Source organism: Cynoglossus semilaevis, chromosome 8, assembly GCF_000523025.1.
Source record: "Cynoglossus semilaevis isolate Cse_v1.0 chromosome 8, Cse_v1.0, whole genome shotgun sequence".
Lineage (NCBI taxonomy): Eukaryota > Metazoa > Chordata > Actinopteri > Pleuronectiformes > Cynoglossidae > Cynoglossus > Cynoglossus semilaevis.
Window position 1 is genome coordinate 17,129,284 of NC_024314.1, and position 16,008 is coordinate 17,145,291.

Below are 16,008 nucleotides of genomic sequence, written 5' to 3' on the forward strand. Positions count from 1 at the left end.
AGGTATAGCGGCAGCAGAGCGGACCGGACCGGGGACAGAGGAGACGACGAGGCGGTCCAACCGTGGAGAAACGTGCGACTTCCGGGATCGATCAGGCCGCGACACTACGACCTGAGGCTGGTAGTTCACATGGACAACTTCACCTTCTCTGGAGAAGTCAGCATCGAGCTGGAGTGTGTCAACGCCACCAGGTTCATCGTGCTGCACGCTGACCGCCTTGAGGTACGAGAAACTGTCATTTAATGTGTCCTCAGCACTGTCGCCAAATATCTGAAGTGATTTTAAGACCGAAAACCTGGTGATAGAAACTGGAAAAGGAGACTCAGAGCCATCTTGTTTGATGAACTCTTATTGGCTACTGTTGTTTCACAGTATGGAAATGTCACTCAAACGTAGACTCAAAGCCATCCTGTCTAACGTTAGGTCTAAGAAAACTACTTTCTCAGAGTTTGGTCTGATATGATGGTCAAAGTTGAGAAACGTTTCTGTTACCAAACACAATCAACTGTTAAATGTCTCGTCCAGCTCCTAATTTATTCCTCATCTCTTTTTTTTGCGTTAAGTCCTGGTCAAACATCCTAATAATTAAATCAGGACACAGGAGCAGTGGGTTGAATTATTTTCCAGTACGTCTGGGGAGCAGGGTTTTTGATGCCTGCTCAACATACCGTCTGTCCAGAACAGGTTTCAAACTGGCAACTATAAAGTCTGATCAAATAAATTTTGGTCATGTGGTAAAATCAGGATGTTGAGTTAGGATTTCAGCTTTTGTTGAAGCCAGAACGATTGGTTTTTAAGACTGACTGTAACTCCAGAGTGCTAAAAATGAACCGAATTGTTGCTGCCAGGAATATATATATTTAGTTGTTGTTTTTTTTTAAAAAAAAACAGGTTTGGTGAGGATGAGAAACTGTCACTGCAGCTGGACTGTATATTGGTCATTGTTAGTTTATGTTCTCCAAATGTAGTTTTTTTATTTTATAAAACCTTTTATCCTGTCAAAGAATACAATAAAGAGTACAAAAAAAAAATCTGTGAACGCTGTAGAAACGAAGTGATACATTCTGAACGCTGAGCACTTTGGTCATTTTCCTGTAGTTGATGAGCTCACAGGGACACAGCGATCACCGTTGTTTTTCAATCGCTTCATTCAGAGTTACCCTAACGACACAATCGGACCACACGAGGCAGTAGTCGACCAGCGGATCCTGAGGCTCTGTAGCTATAAATCGGCGTATGAAGTGTTTTACAAATTTTGATCTCCAATCTCCAAAGTCTGGAGTGATGAATGCCTTGCATTAGCATTCACGCGAATATTTTTTTTCTTGCGTTTTGTCCGATCTTTCGTGTGCGTTTTCTTATAGAACTGCTTATCATTCTAAATCAGGCTGTTTTTGAGCGCATTTGGATCGCAATATGTAATCACCATCTTTAAAAAGGAAGCGCGTTCTTCCTTCATATCGGGGGAACATTCAACCTAAACCGAGCCACACAGGACAGAATGGGACTATCATGACAAACTGTGTGGAGTGAACGGTGTGTGTTTTAAAACCTGCAGAGATTTGACTCAGTAATGACTCCCGTCCCAGGGGCTGTTCATAATGGAGCTCTATATATTCTACATAATCCCCACCCTTGTCAACCAATCGGGTGACAGATGGTCAGGGTTGGTTCTGTTTGCCCGTGGATGGGTGCATTCTTACGCCGCTCCCTTCCCTAACTTTTACCGACCTTTTTCTTTCAAAACAAACCTTCTGCGTCCGCTGTGCTCTTCTCTGCATGACAGAATAGAAAAGGAGAGAGAGAGAGAGAGAGAGAGAGAAAAGCCGCTTTCTCTCTAACAAAAGAATGTTTATTTTCAGTTTTGGGCCTCGGAGGTTTTTTCTTAACGAGACTAATTAACAGTCAAAGTTGCAGCTTCAGCCCAATTTTTTTGGACAGCGTCGGTGAGAGGAAAGCCTCAGAGAACGGCCTGAGCTGCGTGGTTTTTCAGGCTGGTCATCTCACACCAATGTGAGTCAGACCAGGAGAAGAGAAAGGAGGGGGTGGGGGTGGGGGGGTCTGTCTAATTTAGGGAGAGGCCAATTAAAAAGCCCTCACCCTCTGTTGTGTTGGTGAGGATTCAGAGGTTCTGCTCTCCTGAGGTCTCCTCACCGTTAATGCACGGTGAAAAGAAACGCTGTCAGGATGGGTCAAGGCCAAAAAAAAAAAAAAAAAAAAAAAGAAAAAAAAAGGTTGGTTGAAAAATAGGAGCAGCTGCAGGATAACAAACCTGCAAGAAGTGCTTCATTTTTTCCAGGATTTATAAAGTCATAGGTTCAGAAATGTGGAGTTCAGAGAAAAACAGGGTGGAGAAGGACAACACCTCAAAAAAACAGAAGCCTCAGTGACCTGCTGAGAAGTTTCCAAAACATCAGTCCACATCTGGATTCAATGTCCATCTCCACTTTCTATTACAAAGTCCAAATGAAAAAAAACCCAACAGATTTAGAAATGTATAATTAGAAATTCAAAACTTTTTTTTCCACATATGTTAAATTCATGTTCGTGAGACCAATCATTTTATGTGTTATTATGCGTGTGGTTGTCTTAAAAAGTACCGATGTTTTTGGACGGGTAGTAGGCGGTGGTCCAATTCCGTGCAGGGCGAGTAATTAAAAAACAAATCTTCTTTCTTGATTTTCCAATTCTAATCCAGCATCCATTTACATTTGCAATACATGGTTCAGTAACTGTTGAACCTGTTTGGCCAAAAACTTGCAACTGGAATGGTTTGAGTTTGACAGCCCTGCTGTAGTCGAAACTGCAGCTGCTGCTGCCTCCTGTGGTCAGACAGAAAAATTGATGTTCATCTAAAGTAAATAAAAATTTAACTGAAAATTATTCTATTTAACTCGATAGCAGATGTTGGTCCGGTGCTGCCTCGTGTGGTCAGTCTGAGCTGGCACAGGCAGGAATCGGATTACGATTTTCCTTTCCAAATGCATTTTTTTTATACAGGCAGCAGTGAATCAGCAAACTTCTTTGTGCCATGTAAAATGCTAAGTTCCTTTTTTTTTTCTCAGTTATCTTAAGTGTAAATGAGAGCTGGAGGAACTCGGGTTTGCTGCAGTAAAAACCCATTCTAAAGTGACTTTAGTGTCGATTTTATGGTGCCAGAATTCTTTGACTTCAGGCAATGTTTGATTTCTGCTAAAAAAAAAAAAATAAAAAAATAATAAAAGCCTAAATGTTAGACCGAGTGACTTCATCGCCCGCAGTGATACGACCCAGAACAATATTAATAAAGTTGGGTTCAGAGCAAATTTGGAGTGGTCAGTTGTTTGTCAGGGATCGGTGACAGATGAGAAATGAAACCAACCTGGAAAAACTCAATTAGAGAGAGCTTTGGACAACATCACGGAGCGTGTTGGTGGGTTGCTTTTTCAGCAGAAACAACGTATAGAAATATCCTTTCACTGTTGGCGTATCCTTTAGGCGGCAACGGCAGCAGCAGCAACAACAGCAGCAACAGCAGCAGCAGCAACAGCAGCGTTTGTGTTCATATCGATCTCCTCATTCATCAAACACAGTCTCACTCTCCATCTCACACACACACACACGCACACACACGGTTTCAGTGATCACTAATATGTGACCAACCACAGACCTGTCACAGTAGCCAGTGCTATCATGTGACCTCTGTTTATCTGCTGAAATATTACAGGCAGTATTTCACATTTATTACACTTACATCATCATCATCATCATCATCGCTATTTTCACACTTCACATCTGGATTTGTTTTTCAAAATTCCAGATGAAAAAATTGTTTTTCTTTTTTGCGAAGGAAACAGAAAGGAACTCTAAAAATGAGCGACTCTTGACATTTATCACCACCGATCATCGCTCCTCGACTGATCAGCTCTTATTGTTTAAATCAGGAGCGTCAAACTCATTTTGGTTCAGATGTCAAGAGGGTCGGACCAGCGCAGTCATAACATATTTACATACAAATAACAAAAAGTCTGTCTTTTTCCCCATTGTTGAAATGTATTTTTTGTGTGTGTATTTTTTTTTTTTTTTTTAAGTCGTTGAGTGGGCCAGATTGAATCCCCAAGCGGGCTGGTTTTGGCCCGCGAGCTGTATATTTGACACCCCTGTCTTAAATCAATTATTTGTCTAAATATTACTCCATATTTATGTTGTACTCCATATCAGCCTCGGTCATCAACTGTAAGCAGTAACACAAAACTCCATGGAGATTCTACTTGTCTTTGACATCAGACAGAATCACGAAACTCCACCCACTTCTTTTTTTTCCTTCTTTGTTCAAACCTTCTGTCGTCCAGTGTCAGCCTTGTTGCCACTGGAACTAATTTGTTTTGTTTCTAGTTTTCAAATTGCATTCACTTCATTATGAAATATAAACCAGTTCATGGAAAAGTAATTGATGTTATAACAAGTAGCGCTGGAGTCTTTCTGGTCATGTGATGTAACTTTATTTTCTGCTATTTGTTATTTTCCAGAACCGTATTAATGAGCTTCATATAAAAGCCAGTGTAAATTCTTTCTTTCGTTTCTGTTAATTTACCGCTCTCTGTTTTTCTTGAACTTCGCGGCGTATACATTTTCATGTATCCAATTAGTACTATCAAATATTTTTAGTTTATTTTATGTATCCAATTAGTACTATCAAATATTGACGAATTACAAATTCGGTCAAAGTTCCCTAAAAATGGTACTGATTTACTGAACGGAATCTGATCCATCTTGACGTCGTTCCTGCGATTTAGCATTTTAAGTTTTTACTGAAATTTCGAAGGGATGGCTCGATCTGATACTCATGATCGGTATCTATCCGATATTGGTCAAAATTTCAGGATCGAACATGAACCCTCCAATCCAGTAGCCTAGCCCAAATGCTAAACCTAACTTTCTGATTGATATCAGTATCGGCAGAAACTCCGGTATCGGTAAACTAGTATTTCCGATTGATATCAGTATCGGCAGAAACCTCCAAGTTTTAGTATCGGTATCGCTCATGATAAAGTTGTATCGAGCGACCCCTGGTGTCCGCCCTTCAGAATAACCTTTTGAATCCAAATAAAAAAAACCAACATTTTACCGATTTTCTTTTTTTTTTTCTGCCCTCAACAGGTGGACAGAGTGTCTGTCACGGCAGAAGGCGGCGGCGGCGCCGGTGGCGGGCGTCCAAACAACCCACCAGGGGGCGGCGTCCTGCGCGTGCACCGCCATTTTACCCACGCGGCCAACCAAATGTACGTGGTGGTTCTTCACCGCGAGATGAAGCCGATGAGGACGTACCGTCTGAACGTCAGCTACGACGCCGCCATCGAGGACGAGCTGCTGGGCTTCTTCAGGAGCTCGTACATGCAGAACAGGGAGAAGCAGTACGTACACACACACACACACACACACACACACACACAGAAACACGTTTCTCATGCAGATTTGACAGAACTATTGAGTCAGGTGATTTCTGTGTGTTTTGGTGTAGATATAGTTTTACACAGGAAGCTGATTCATCATCCTGGCTATAAAAACACACACCTGCTGGAGAAGAGAGTGTGTGTGTGTGTGTGTGTGTGTTTGTGTGTCAGATCAGATTCTGTTCCTGCTCTTCTATTTAAGGAGCGTCGGAGAAGGCTGTAGTGATGACATTAGGAGATAGAGCGTGGAGTTGGAGGAGATAAGGACACGGAGAAGCTTGATAAGGAGCTGCTGTGGTCGGTCCAGCTGGGCCCGCGATCGTCAGTGTTTCCACAGATACGTGCGGCGGCTCGTTGGCACAGCCGCTGGTTCACTTAAACTGCTGTAGGACCCATAAAAAACCCATAACCATGCGGTAACTATGTGTTTAAACCTGAGTTTAGATGAAAAAAAAAGAAAAGAAAAAAAAAAACAGAAGAAAGAAATTGGTGCTCGCAACGCGAAAAAAAATTTCCAAGTCAGAAAAACCTGTTTCCAGGTTCAGGTTTTATTGTTGTGTAACAGGAGCAGCCGCAGTTGAAAAGAAAGAAAGAAAGAAACTTAAAGAAACAGTAGAATGGACACAGTTCTTCTTCTAAAACTTCTAATATTATTCCTCAGTTCACAAAACATAAAAACATTTCATTAAAAATTAAAAAAAAACATAAAACATTTTTTTTTACTGTGTTTTGAATCAACCTCTAACTGTCTGATTCGCCGACAGAAAAAAAAAAAATCAAAACATGAAGTTTGAGACACTGCCGGTGAGAAAATCTGCACCTGGAGAGAAAGTCCGACACTTCTTATCTTGAAATTTGTGTGTGTGTCCGAGTGTGTGCGTGCGTGTGTGCGTGCGTTTTATTGGATTTCCACAGTATCTGCAGTGAACAGCTCCGTTGGCTCAGTTAACCCTCTTATTCACTCACTGTGGAGCATATTGATCTGCAACGACTTCTCGCCACGACATCACTCAAAGACAGAGAGCAGACTCGGTTCTGCCTGCTGTTGCGATAAGAACCTTCTCACCTAGCCTTCGTTAACTTCTCATTAATGCTTTGACGTGCCGTCCACCACTGCCTCATTAGTTAACAGACCAGAAGCCTCTGTCTGATCAAACCATGATGTGTTTGCGTCGACCTAAAGACGCGTCTTATGGATTTATGTCCAATGTTGTTACTACCAGATCCAACAGAGGGTTCTCAAACAGCGGTTCTGGACGTAGTCCATTTGCAAAAGAAGATAGTATTGCTGTGTTGTTTCGCTCTTGACAAGCAGCTACGTAAGCCTCTTCACCAAACTGAGTGGAAACGAGGCACGTTAAGAAGAGATAAGAAAACGTCAGAAACCATAAGAAAGATTCTGATTGTACGAAACAAAAGAACTCAAAAGGAAAACGTTATAAAAGCAGCTTTGAGATTCTTGACGTAAGAATTTTATGAATTTGCAACATCACACAAAAATGTCACAGATAATATATGGAATGACAGTGACACCTCGAGGTACGAGCGTCCCAACATACGAGTATTTTGAGATACAAGCAATACTTTGAGCAACTTTTTGCCTTTTTGACATATGAGTAAAGATTTGAGATACGAGCTTACAGTGGCCGAGCACTCGGAGCAGCCCACGCCGCCTCACTCGTTCACCTCACGTGTTTGTCGACTTTCGTACGCATCTCCTGCGAGTTTTCCGTATTGTGTTTGCGTTATCTACGTGATTTTCTCTCTGTTTTGTGGCTTATTCTCCATAATAGTGATGAGTCCTAAGAAAGTGAGTGGTGAGGATGGTGGTGAGAAGAAGAAACACATGATGGCCATGGAAATACAGCATAGAATTGTCGATAAATATGAGTGGTTTCCGCTAAAAAAATAGAAAAGTAAAAAAATATATATGTAAGTTAAGTTAATTCTAGGTTTATGTTACTAACACAACAACTACAAATACGTGTACCATATTCATACCTATACCTCCAAACATACAGTAACTTCAACCTCCCTATGTACAGTACCCATGCATTTACACTAGGGGTCACCAAAGTGGTGCACAGGGGCACCTGTGTTCTATGTTTTATTGTACTGTTACTGTGGGGTTTTTTTTTTTTAATCATTTACACTTACAATGATATTCAAATGAGTGCGATGGTATTAGATAAGAAGATTGTCTTCTACATTCTATGTCCCAGAACTTATTATTATTACTTTGTTGGGGAAGTTTGTATAAAACAAGTAGCTCTTTTAATACTAAGTGTCCTTGAAGTGGCTCTCGGTGACGGTGACCCGGATCTACAACAAACAACCTGCCTCTGTAAACACGACATTAGGAAACTATATTTCTCCTTACACTCGTGTTAGGAGAAACACATAACATTTATCATATTTAATTTGACAAATTCCGAGCTGTATGGTAATTACAACAAAAATAAATAAATCTTGAGGCGTGAGAATATGGCTAAATGACATGGCTAAGGTACGCTACGGAATCAAGTGTCGAGGTTTCACTATATATAATATTTGTTCTGGCTGTCATATTCTAGAAAGTTACTAAATCATTGTTTTTAAACTAATTAATGGAAGTGTGCACTCTCGTGGCGTGCTAATGTGCCGTGGTTGGCGATCACTGTCCTGAAGATGAAATGATTAATAGTTTTTCAGAACTCAGTTTAAAGGCTTTGGCCGTCTTCTTTTTCAGAACTCCAAATATGGTTCCAGGGAATTCTGAGTCTGATATGAAATGTGTATGAAAGCTGTTGACTTTGTTTGTAGCCTGAGGCGAGTTGTTGTCAGTATGAATTTATTCATGGGGTTCATGTGAGTAAACATAAACAATATTTATGTATTTGTGAAAACATGCGTAGAGTGAAAATCGCAGCAAGGGAGAAAATCACTTGAGATGTTTGGGAACGTTGTCCCTTTAATTAAACAACAAATCGGTCGGGTTTTCATCATCACTGCTTTTGAATTGATGTCCCATCAATACTGCAGCTGATAAAGCAGCAGGAGCTGAAAAAAGAAAAAGAGCTAACACGATAAACCTGATGCTTCAACATCTAACAACACAAAAACCTTAGATTTAAAGTGCTATAAAACACAAAGGCTAATCAGCTGCAGTAAACGAGCAGCACGGCCGTCTTTCTTCCACTGAAACCTAGTTTCATTTTCAATTCAGACGCAGGGCAAACAACGGCGCTGTGACAAGCAGTGGCTAAAAGCCGCCGTCTATGTTTCATAAATAATAAATAGGTTAATCTGACGAGAGAGCAGCAGAGCAAAACCAGAGAAACAAACAAATAAGAAAAGAGTCAATATTAGAAACATAATCTGATTATTGTTAATAGAAACTGCTCACGGGCAAAGAAAAGAGATTTACAGTTTAATGGAAAACGCTGACAGCCAAAGTCTAATACACCAGTGTGTTTAGCAAGAAGTGTAAATGTAACGAAACTTGAAACAAATGTGCCTTTTTCTGTGTACGATGTCTCGCACCAAAGTCTATAAAGAAAATAAAAGTGGCTTTTAGAATCCACACAAAAACAAAGAAGTAATGCACCGGTGGTCTGAGGTTTAGATTTCTTATTTGCATTTTACGATTTATAAATTACTGTTTGAAATCCATTGATGTACTTTAACAAAATGGCCACAGGAGGCAGCAGTAGACCAGCAGCTCCTGTGCACTAAAAATCACATGTTACCTTTCTGGAGTTTAGCGTAGGCTCCTGTGCACTAAAAATCACATGTTACGTCTATGGAGTGTAGCGTAGTACAGTGAGTACTTTATTAACATACAGTACGATTATTGTTTTACGATCACAGAGTAGAATAAAATGAACCAAAGAGTAACTAAGAAAAAGACGTACTAGCCTTTATATATATATATATTAAAAGTAGCTAAAAAGAAAAGCAAGAGGTTAAAAATGTACTGCAGAAAAACGCTAACAGTAGCAAATCTGATGGTGAGCCTAAAAATAGTAAACCTAGGTTCTTTGACGTTATCGCAATATTAGCTTAATATACACAAACGTTTTTGCTTAAATTCATAAAATGAAAATTAGCAAAACAAAAAAAAATTAAACAGGGCTAGCATATGCGTATGCTATCGTATGGCATAACGAGCAGAAGTTTGCAAGAAAATAAGCAGAGATAGTTTAATTTTTGAAATGCGTAGTTAGCACTTAGTAGCCTAGCAATAACAAATGTAATAGCAGCAGTTAAGAGAAGTTCTTTGATTAATTCTTCATACCATTATCAATTTTTTTTAACAAAAAAGTATATAACCTAATTATATGGGTTTGCCCAAGTGACATAAACTGACCACAGGAGGCAGCAGTAGACAAGACACACCTGTGAAAACTTTCTAAAACTTTGTAAACTGTTAACCTAAGCAAAATTAGTTAAGAAAATGATAACTTTCACAAACCTAGCCTACAGATTCTTGTTTTCCCCATGTATTTTTCAATTCAAAATGACCTTAAGAAAACAAACTTACCACCGGGGGCAGTGGTGAAACGGCGCACCTCCACACCTGATGGCCTAATTGTGGATTTTTTTTAAAAAGTATGGGCGTGATCACCGGTTTCCTGGTCGTCTGATCATGAAAAAAAAAAACCCAACCGATCTTTAAATATTGGAGACTTGAACCGATGCAGTGATTAATGACCGGCTCAGTCTTTTGTTGAACCGTTCAAATCCATGTGTTTTCACGTCTAATGTCACAGGAGCGTCAGCTGATACCGTTCACTTGATACGGCTTTGTGGTGAACAGAACAGGCATCCAGGGTGGATAAAATATTCAGTCGCAGCCGTAACGAATGCGAACGCAAAACTGAACGTGCACACCCACCCACCCACACACACCCACGTGCACGTGCACGGCGTCCAGAAATAATAAATGTATCAGCTCTCAGTCTGTTTCCCATCAGCACCGTGGGGAAGAAACCTGATGTGGAAACAAGGCTGCAGCAGATGCTTATGGGAAATTCATAAGGAGGAAGTGTGTTCTGTGTTTCTCTTTGTGTGTGTGTGTGTGTGTGTGTATATTTGTAAGAGAGAGTGACACACACACACGGTGTGTGAGTTAATCAATGTCGTGGATGTGAAGCTCTGACCTTTTCTGGTTGAGCCACCTGCTGCTGCAGAAAAAAAAGAAAAGAAAAAAGATTCTGCGGTTTGGTGTGTTTGTGTGTGTGTGAGTGGTGTGTGTGTGTGTGTGTGTGTGTGTGTGTTCCAGTCTACTCCAGAGACGGACCTCGGGTCTAAAAACCACTTAATTAACGACAGCTGGTTTAAATGTTGAGCTGTGACTAAGGATTATTCTGACATTTCTCTCTCACTTGCCGTCGTCTCACACTGCCGTCGTTTCCTCAATTATTTAACGAACCTTTTGCCATGAAAACATAAAATATATATATTTTTTTGGTATTTTTACACCAAACTCAAAAATGATAAACGGCCACTCTTTCATTGGATTATAGTTTGTTCCGGTCATTGGTAACTGGACTTGAATTCACGTTGGAGGTCAGTGAAGTTGGTCACAAAAAATAAAAATAAAAATCGTATTTTAAAAGTGCAAATTTACAATTTTATGGATGACGATGGTAAAATAGTTTACGTTGATAAGATGTAAAATGTGTTTCACGCTTGAAGTACAATTGTAATAAATAGTGCGTTAGCTTCCTGTAGTTGTAGCTGGTGCCTAGTTTACCCTGTTAAAAATTATTTTTATTTTTATCTTTTTTTATGTATTGTTTAAAATTTCCTTTTTTATTTGTCAAAGCGCCACCTGTTACAAAATATTTTTATTTTTATTTTTTTTATGTATTGTTTCCTTTTTTATTTATTATGTAGTATTTATCTTCTGGAATTTTCTATTGATTCATATGTCCATATTTTGTTAATTTGTTTTTCAATTTCTTTTCAACTTTTTTTGTAGCTACTGGTCGTTATCGTCAAACGCATGTTTACGTGTTTTCACACGATCGTAGGAGGTTGTTGTTGGTCCAGGGCCCCAAAGTCCTGGAGCACCACTGTTGGCGATGATTAGCTTTCTTCAGTTTCATTGGTCAGTGAAGGGAACCTACGGCTGCGTCTTGTGACATACAGTCAGTTTGTGTCGTTAGATCGCGATTTCCGTAGAAACAAGCGCATCGGACGTGAGTGAATGAAATCTCTGTCTGGAGTGAGCAGCCGTTGGTTGTTCTCTCCATTACATGAAGGGAAAACATTTGGTTCCACAGATGAACCCGTTTGGTACATGTGTGTATTTGTACTGAACTGTTCGAGATGAATCCACCGAATACTCTTACAGTCTTAGTGGTAGTCGCTGCAGAGAGCTGAGGTCTCTGTTTCTCCTCCTCCTCCTCCTCCTCCTCTCTAACAGATTCTCTCTTTATCTCATCCCTCTTAGGTTTCCCTTCATCGCAGTTTATTATTCATACTCCTGTCTCCATATTTTCCTCCTCCGTCTCCTCCTTCTCTTCTCTCTGCTCCTTTTGTCTTCTTGTTTTCACTTCTGTCACCTCTTCATCTTCCTCCTCTTTACTCTGGATTTTTTGTACGTTCTGTTTTTTAACCCTCTTAAAAATCTTGTTCCGATCTCTTCCACAGTTACCTGGCTGTGACCCAGTTCAGTCCCATCCACGCCAGGAAGGCCTTCCCCTGTTTTGACGAGCCCGTCTACAAGGCCACGTTCTCCCTGACCCTGCGTCACGACCAGCAGTACACCTCTCTGTCCAACATGCCTGTGGAGAGGACTGTGTCCGAGGAAGATGGCTGGGTGACCAATCACTTTGCCCGAACCCCTCGGATGTCGACCTACTACTTGGCCTGGGCTGTGTGCAACTTCACCTACAAGGAGACCACGACAGAGGGCGGCATCACGGTCAGTCCCCCCAAAAAACAGACACAAACACAGAGGCTTGACAGGAATTCGGGTTTTACTGTGATTTCTCTGGTGCTGCTTTAGCCAATCAGGTGTTTGATTTGGTCAGTGGTTCCTAAACATCCTCTGCGCAACCTTTGGTTCATAAGAACATTTTTGCAACCCCCCCCAAAAAAACCCAGGACACACTCATGTTTTGTTTTCAGACCTGTTTATTTCACATATTTTAATGCTAACTCTTTTTACGCCTTTTTGCGCCTTTTACCTTAAACCTGTCCATTTTATGCTAGCATCGCCAACGTTGGTCAGTTGGCAGGAGTGAGATTTTGGGTATGGGGAGAGTCGGGGGATGTCGGCCTCCTTTGCAATATTATTATCAGATATTCATTTCACACCGTCTATTCTTAGACCAAGTGTCTGGACGAAATTGCGAAAGTGCAGTATCTTACTCCGACCAGCAGGTGTTCAGGTCTTGAACAGTTTTCTAAACCTGTCGGTTCAAATTCTGGACCTGCCGTGAAGCGAGAGTCTAGACCTGTACATCCCATCATCCTTCACTGACGGCATCATTTAAACGGAGAAATATGCAGAAGCACGGAGAGGCATCGATGTTCTCGCGCAAGGACAAACACATGCACGACCTTGTTCCCCCTCCTCCCTCCATCATCTCTCTATCAGTGTAATTACAGCTCATCCATCTCTGCTGCCACAAACTCAAGGACGACTCGCGCACGCGCACAGACGCACGGGAAGGCCGGCGTCTCACTGTTAGTGGGAGATAATTTTTAGAGAAATGCAGCCTTAATGACTAATGATATCTGGGCCATTGACAATGGTAAACATTACACCACCCTGTGTGTATGAGAGAGAGACAGAGAGAGACAGAGAGAGAGAGTGTCTGTGGGAGCAGGGGTATTACTGTGGTGTCACTCAGACTTGTTGGCTTTGGTAATGAACAAATTCATCTTTATTTTTCTTCCTGTTACCTTCCTAAAATAACTTTTGTTGTTGCGCCTTTGTTTTTCCAACTAATGAGCAAATCTGTGCTGTTTGTCATTTTCCTTCTTATTCAGTCGGCGCCGACAAAAGTGACAAATGTACAAGTCATTTTTTACAGCATAGTTTTTTTTGTTAAGTCAACAGTTTGACCAGAGACATTTTTTCAGTCCTGAAATTAGCGACGTTCCTTTCCCCCCGATGAAGGATTCACTGCTACCTAACACGAGGAAGTAACATGTAGTTTTGTGTGACAGAAATGAAAAAGTCCTTTGTGCCTTTATATTCGTTTAATACAATATTCGCTACGAATCGACACTAGTTTCGCTCAACATTTGCGTTCTCCCTGCGAAGTAATGCTCGATCTCTGTTTCCGTTTCCGATCCATAGTGTAGCCGGTAGCATGCCTGCCTTTGAAACAGAGAGTCTTGGGTTCGATTCCCAGAGGAACCACATGCTTGGCGCTGGCTAGGGGCAGCATATCTGCTGCTAACACAACAATTTCCCAAATATGGGATCAATATAGTACAAATTTATTTATTTTTAAATGAATCCAGCTCAAGATGGAGGTTTCTTTCCCAAATTTGGGAGCAAAGATGTAAAAAGTACTCTGGGTTTCGCTCCGCGTGTGTGTGAACAAAAACCTCAAACTTCAAATCCGCATCACTTTCATTAATACTCGCTCGCACCTATTTCCCACCCGATGCTGTCTCTCCAGTCTCCTACTGGCAGATCGCGGCTCGAATTCAATTATTTTTCAAACTCGATCAGTGCGACACATGCTGCGTTCATCGTTATCCATATTGTAAGGATTAAAATTCCCACATATCCTGTGAATTCCCGGCGTGCCTTTCACATGAAACCATGTGTGTGTCAATTTATAAATCACGCAATATTAACGCACACGAAGAGGTATCGAGTGAACAGCGAGTCTCACATTAAAAGTCCGTGTGAACACAAAAGTCCGTTCACTGCGCTGTATAAACCACAGGATCGTCTGCGTATTAACGAACATAGGAGTCGATTGGTTTATTCCAGAACAATGCAGAAGGAAGTGGCAAAGGCTACTTCCTCTAGTGACTGTACATGCAGTGACATGTCAAACACACCCATATATACATACACACCGTACATCAACCTGTCTGTTGACTTATCATCACAACATCAGGTGGCTCCACAGTGAGTAATCATTGGACGTGATCAAACATCACGGTCGGAGGTTTGTCCTTTGGTGTTCCGTCTCTTTAATCGGATGAGCTGCAGACGTGTCCGTGTTTGGATTTACAGCGTCGTCGGTGGGCAGATCAACAAACGCCGAGTAGATGAAGGAAATGTGGGCTGAAGGATGGAAGGATAATAAGGAGAAGTTAGTGTGATCTGCTAATGTCATCATCACACACACAGGCTTAATCCTCTCCTTGTTTGTTTATCTGTATTATATTGTACGAGACGTTTAATCCTCCCTGAAGGGAACGCGTCTCATTAAAGATGAGATGCGACAGCGGGAAGACAAAGAAACACCCTGAGAAATCACAAACCACTGGGGAGACGGCGGTGTTAGAAAGAAACATCTACAGGCAAAGTGACACGTCTTTGTTGTTTACCACATTCCGTTGTTTTTATATAAATTTATATTTGATATGTTTCTAATCAGCCAGCACTACAACATGGACTATACTTGGTTTGTTTGTAGAATTTGTCTTGTTTTTTTGTTTTTTTTTGTACGGAACAAGTCTGTGGTCTGATGTGGTCGGATCCTTCTGGGCTGTACAACAAAGACTCGCAGACTTGAACAATGATAACTGAGAAACTACAGAATGGAATCAGAATACGCCGGGCGCTCGGCTTACTTTGGAGTTCCGTTTCTATGGTCCAACGTAACTAGATTTTTGCGTAAATTGGAACCTATGCTAACACAGTAGTACCATCAGAATCCAGCAGCGTCGGACTTTGTCTCGGAGCCATAATGAAGGGCAAAACGTTCCCAAAAAAACATCACTAACAAAAGAAAGCGAATGTAGCGCAGTCCAATGTATGACGTACAACCGGCGAATTTGACGACGTATTTGACAATCTACAATTCTCCAATCAGCTCTTGTCCGAAATGAGTTTTAATGCCATTTGTCGGAATGATGGAACAAGACTTTATTAACAAATTTATGGCTGTAGGAACTTTCACTTCTCCATCAGTCGGCCACAGTAAATATAAAAAACCTTGAGGACATGACTCAACTTTTCTTGAAAAATTGGAGTCTGGCTCCAAGTCCCGGGCTCTTGACTTGGATTGCTCGAATTGTTTGTCAATATCTTGGCCTGGGTTCGGAAACTGTGGGGAATTCAACTTTAATCTAACTTTCCTCCGTGAGTCGGCCTTGGGATTGGGCTGGATTCAAGCTTCTCTTCTGGGACTCGGGCTCTAACTGAAATCCTGAAGACTTAACTTAAGTTGTTTAAGCCTCAAAAAGTGTGCCTTCTCAGGTCGAAGAATAAAAAAGTAATCAAAGGGAATCCAGTAAATATTTCAGAACGACACATTTTCTTGATTTAACAAAGTGCGGTCGTGTCTGAGTGAAGTAATACACGTTTGTTTTTCTGCCTATTTTTTTATATACTGTACTCTACAAAGATGTGGAGGAAAGTGGACCAGTAGGGTGGAGGGGGGGCGGG

General features: G+C 41.1%; 1 protein-coding gene across 1 annotated transcript in view; it reads left to right on the plus strand.

Moving 5' to 3' along the window:
- LOC103382523 (thyrotropin-releasing hormone-degrading ectoenzyme) overlaps positions 1-16,008 on the plus strand; it is a 108,877-nt gene that overhangs the window by 1,919 nt on the left and 90,950 nt on the right. The window contains exons 2-4 of the mRNA XM_025058171.1: positions 3-222; positions 5,140-5,393; positions 12,072-12,345. Of these exons, the coding sequence (XP_024913939.1) occupies positions 3-222; positions 5,140-5,393; positions 12,072-12,345 (748 nt within the window). The remainder of the gene's footprint in view (positions 1-2; positions 223-5,139; positions 5,394-12,071; positions 12,346-16,008) is intronic.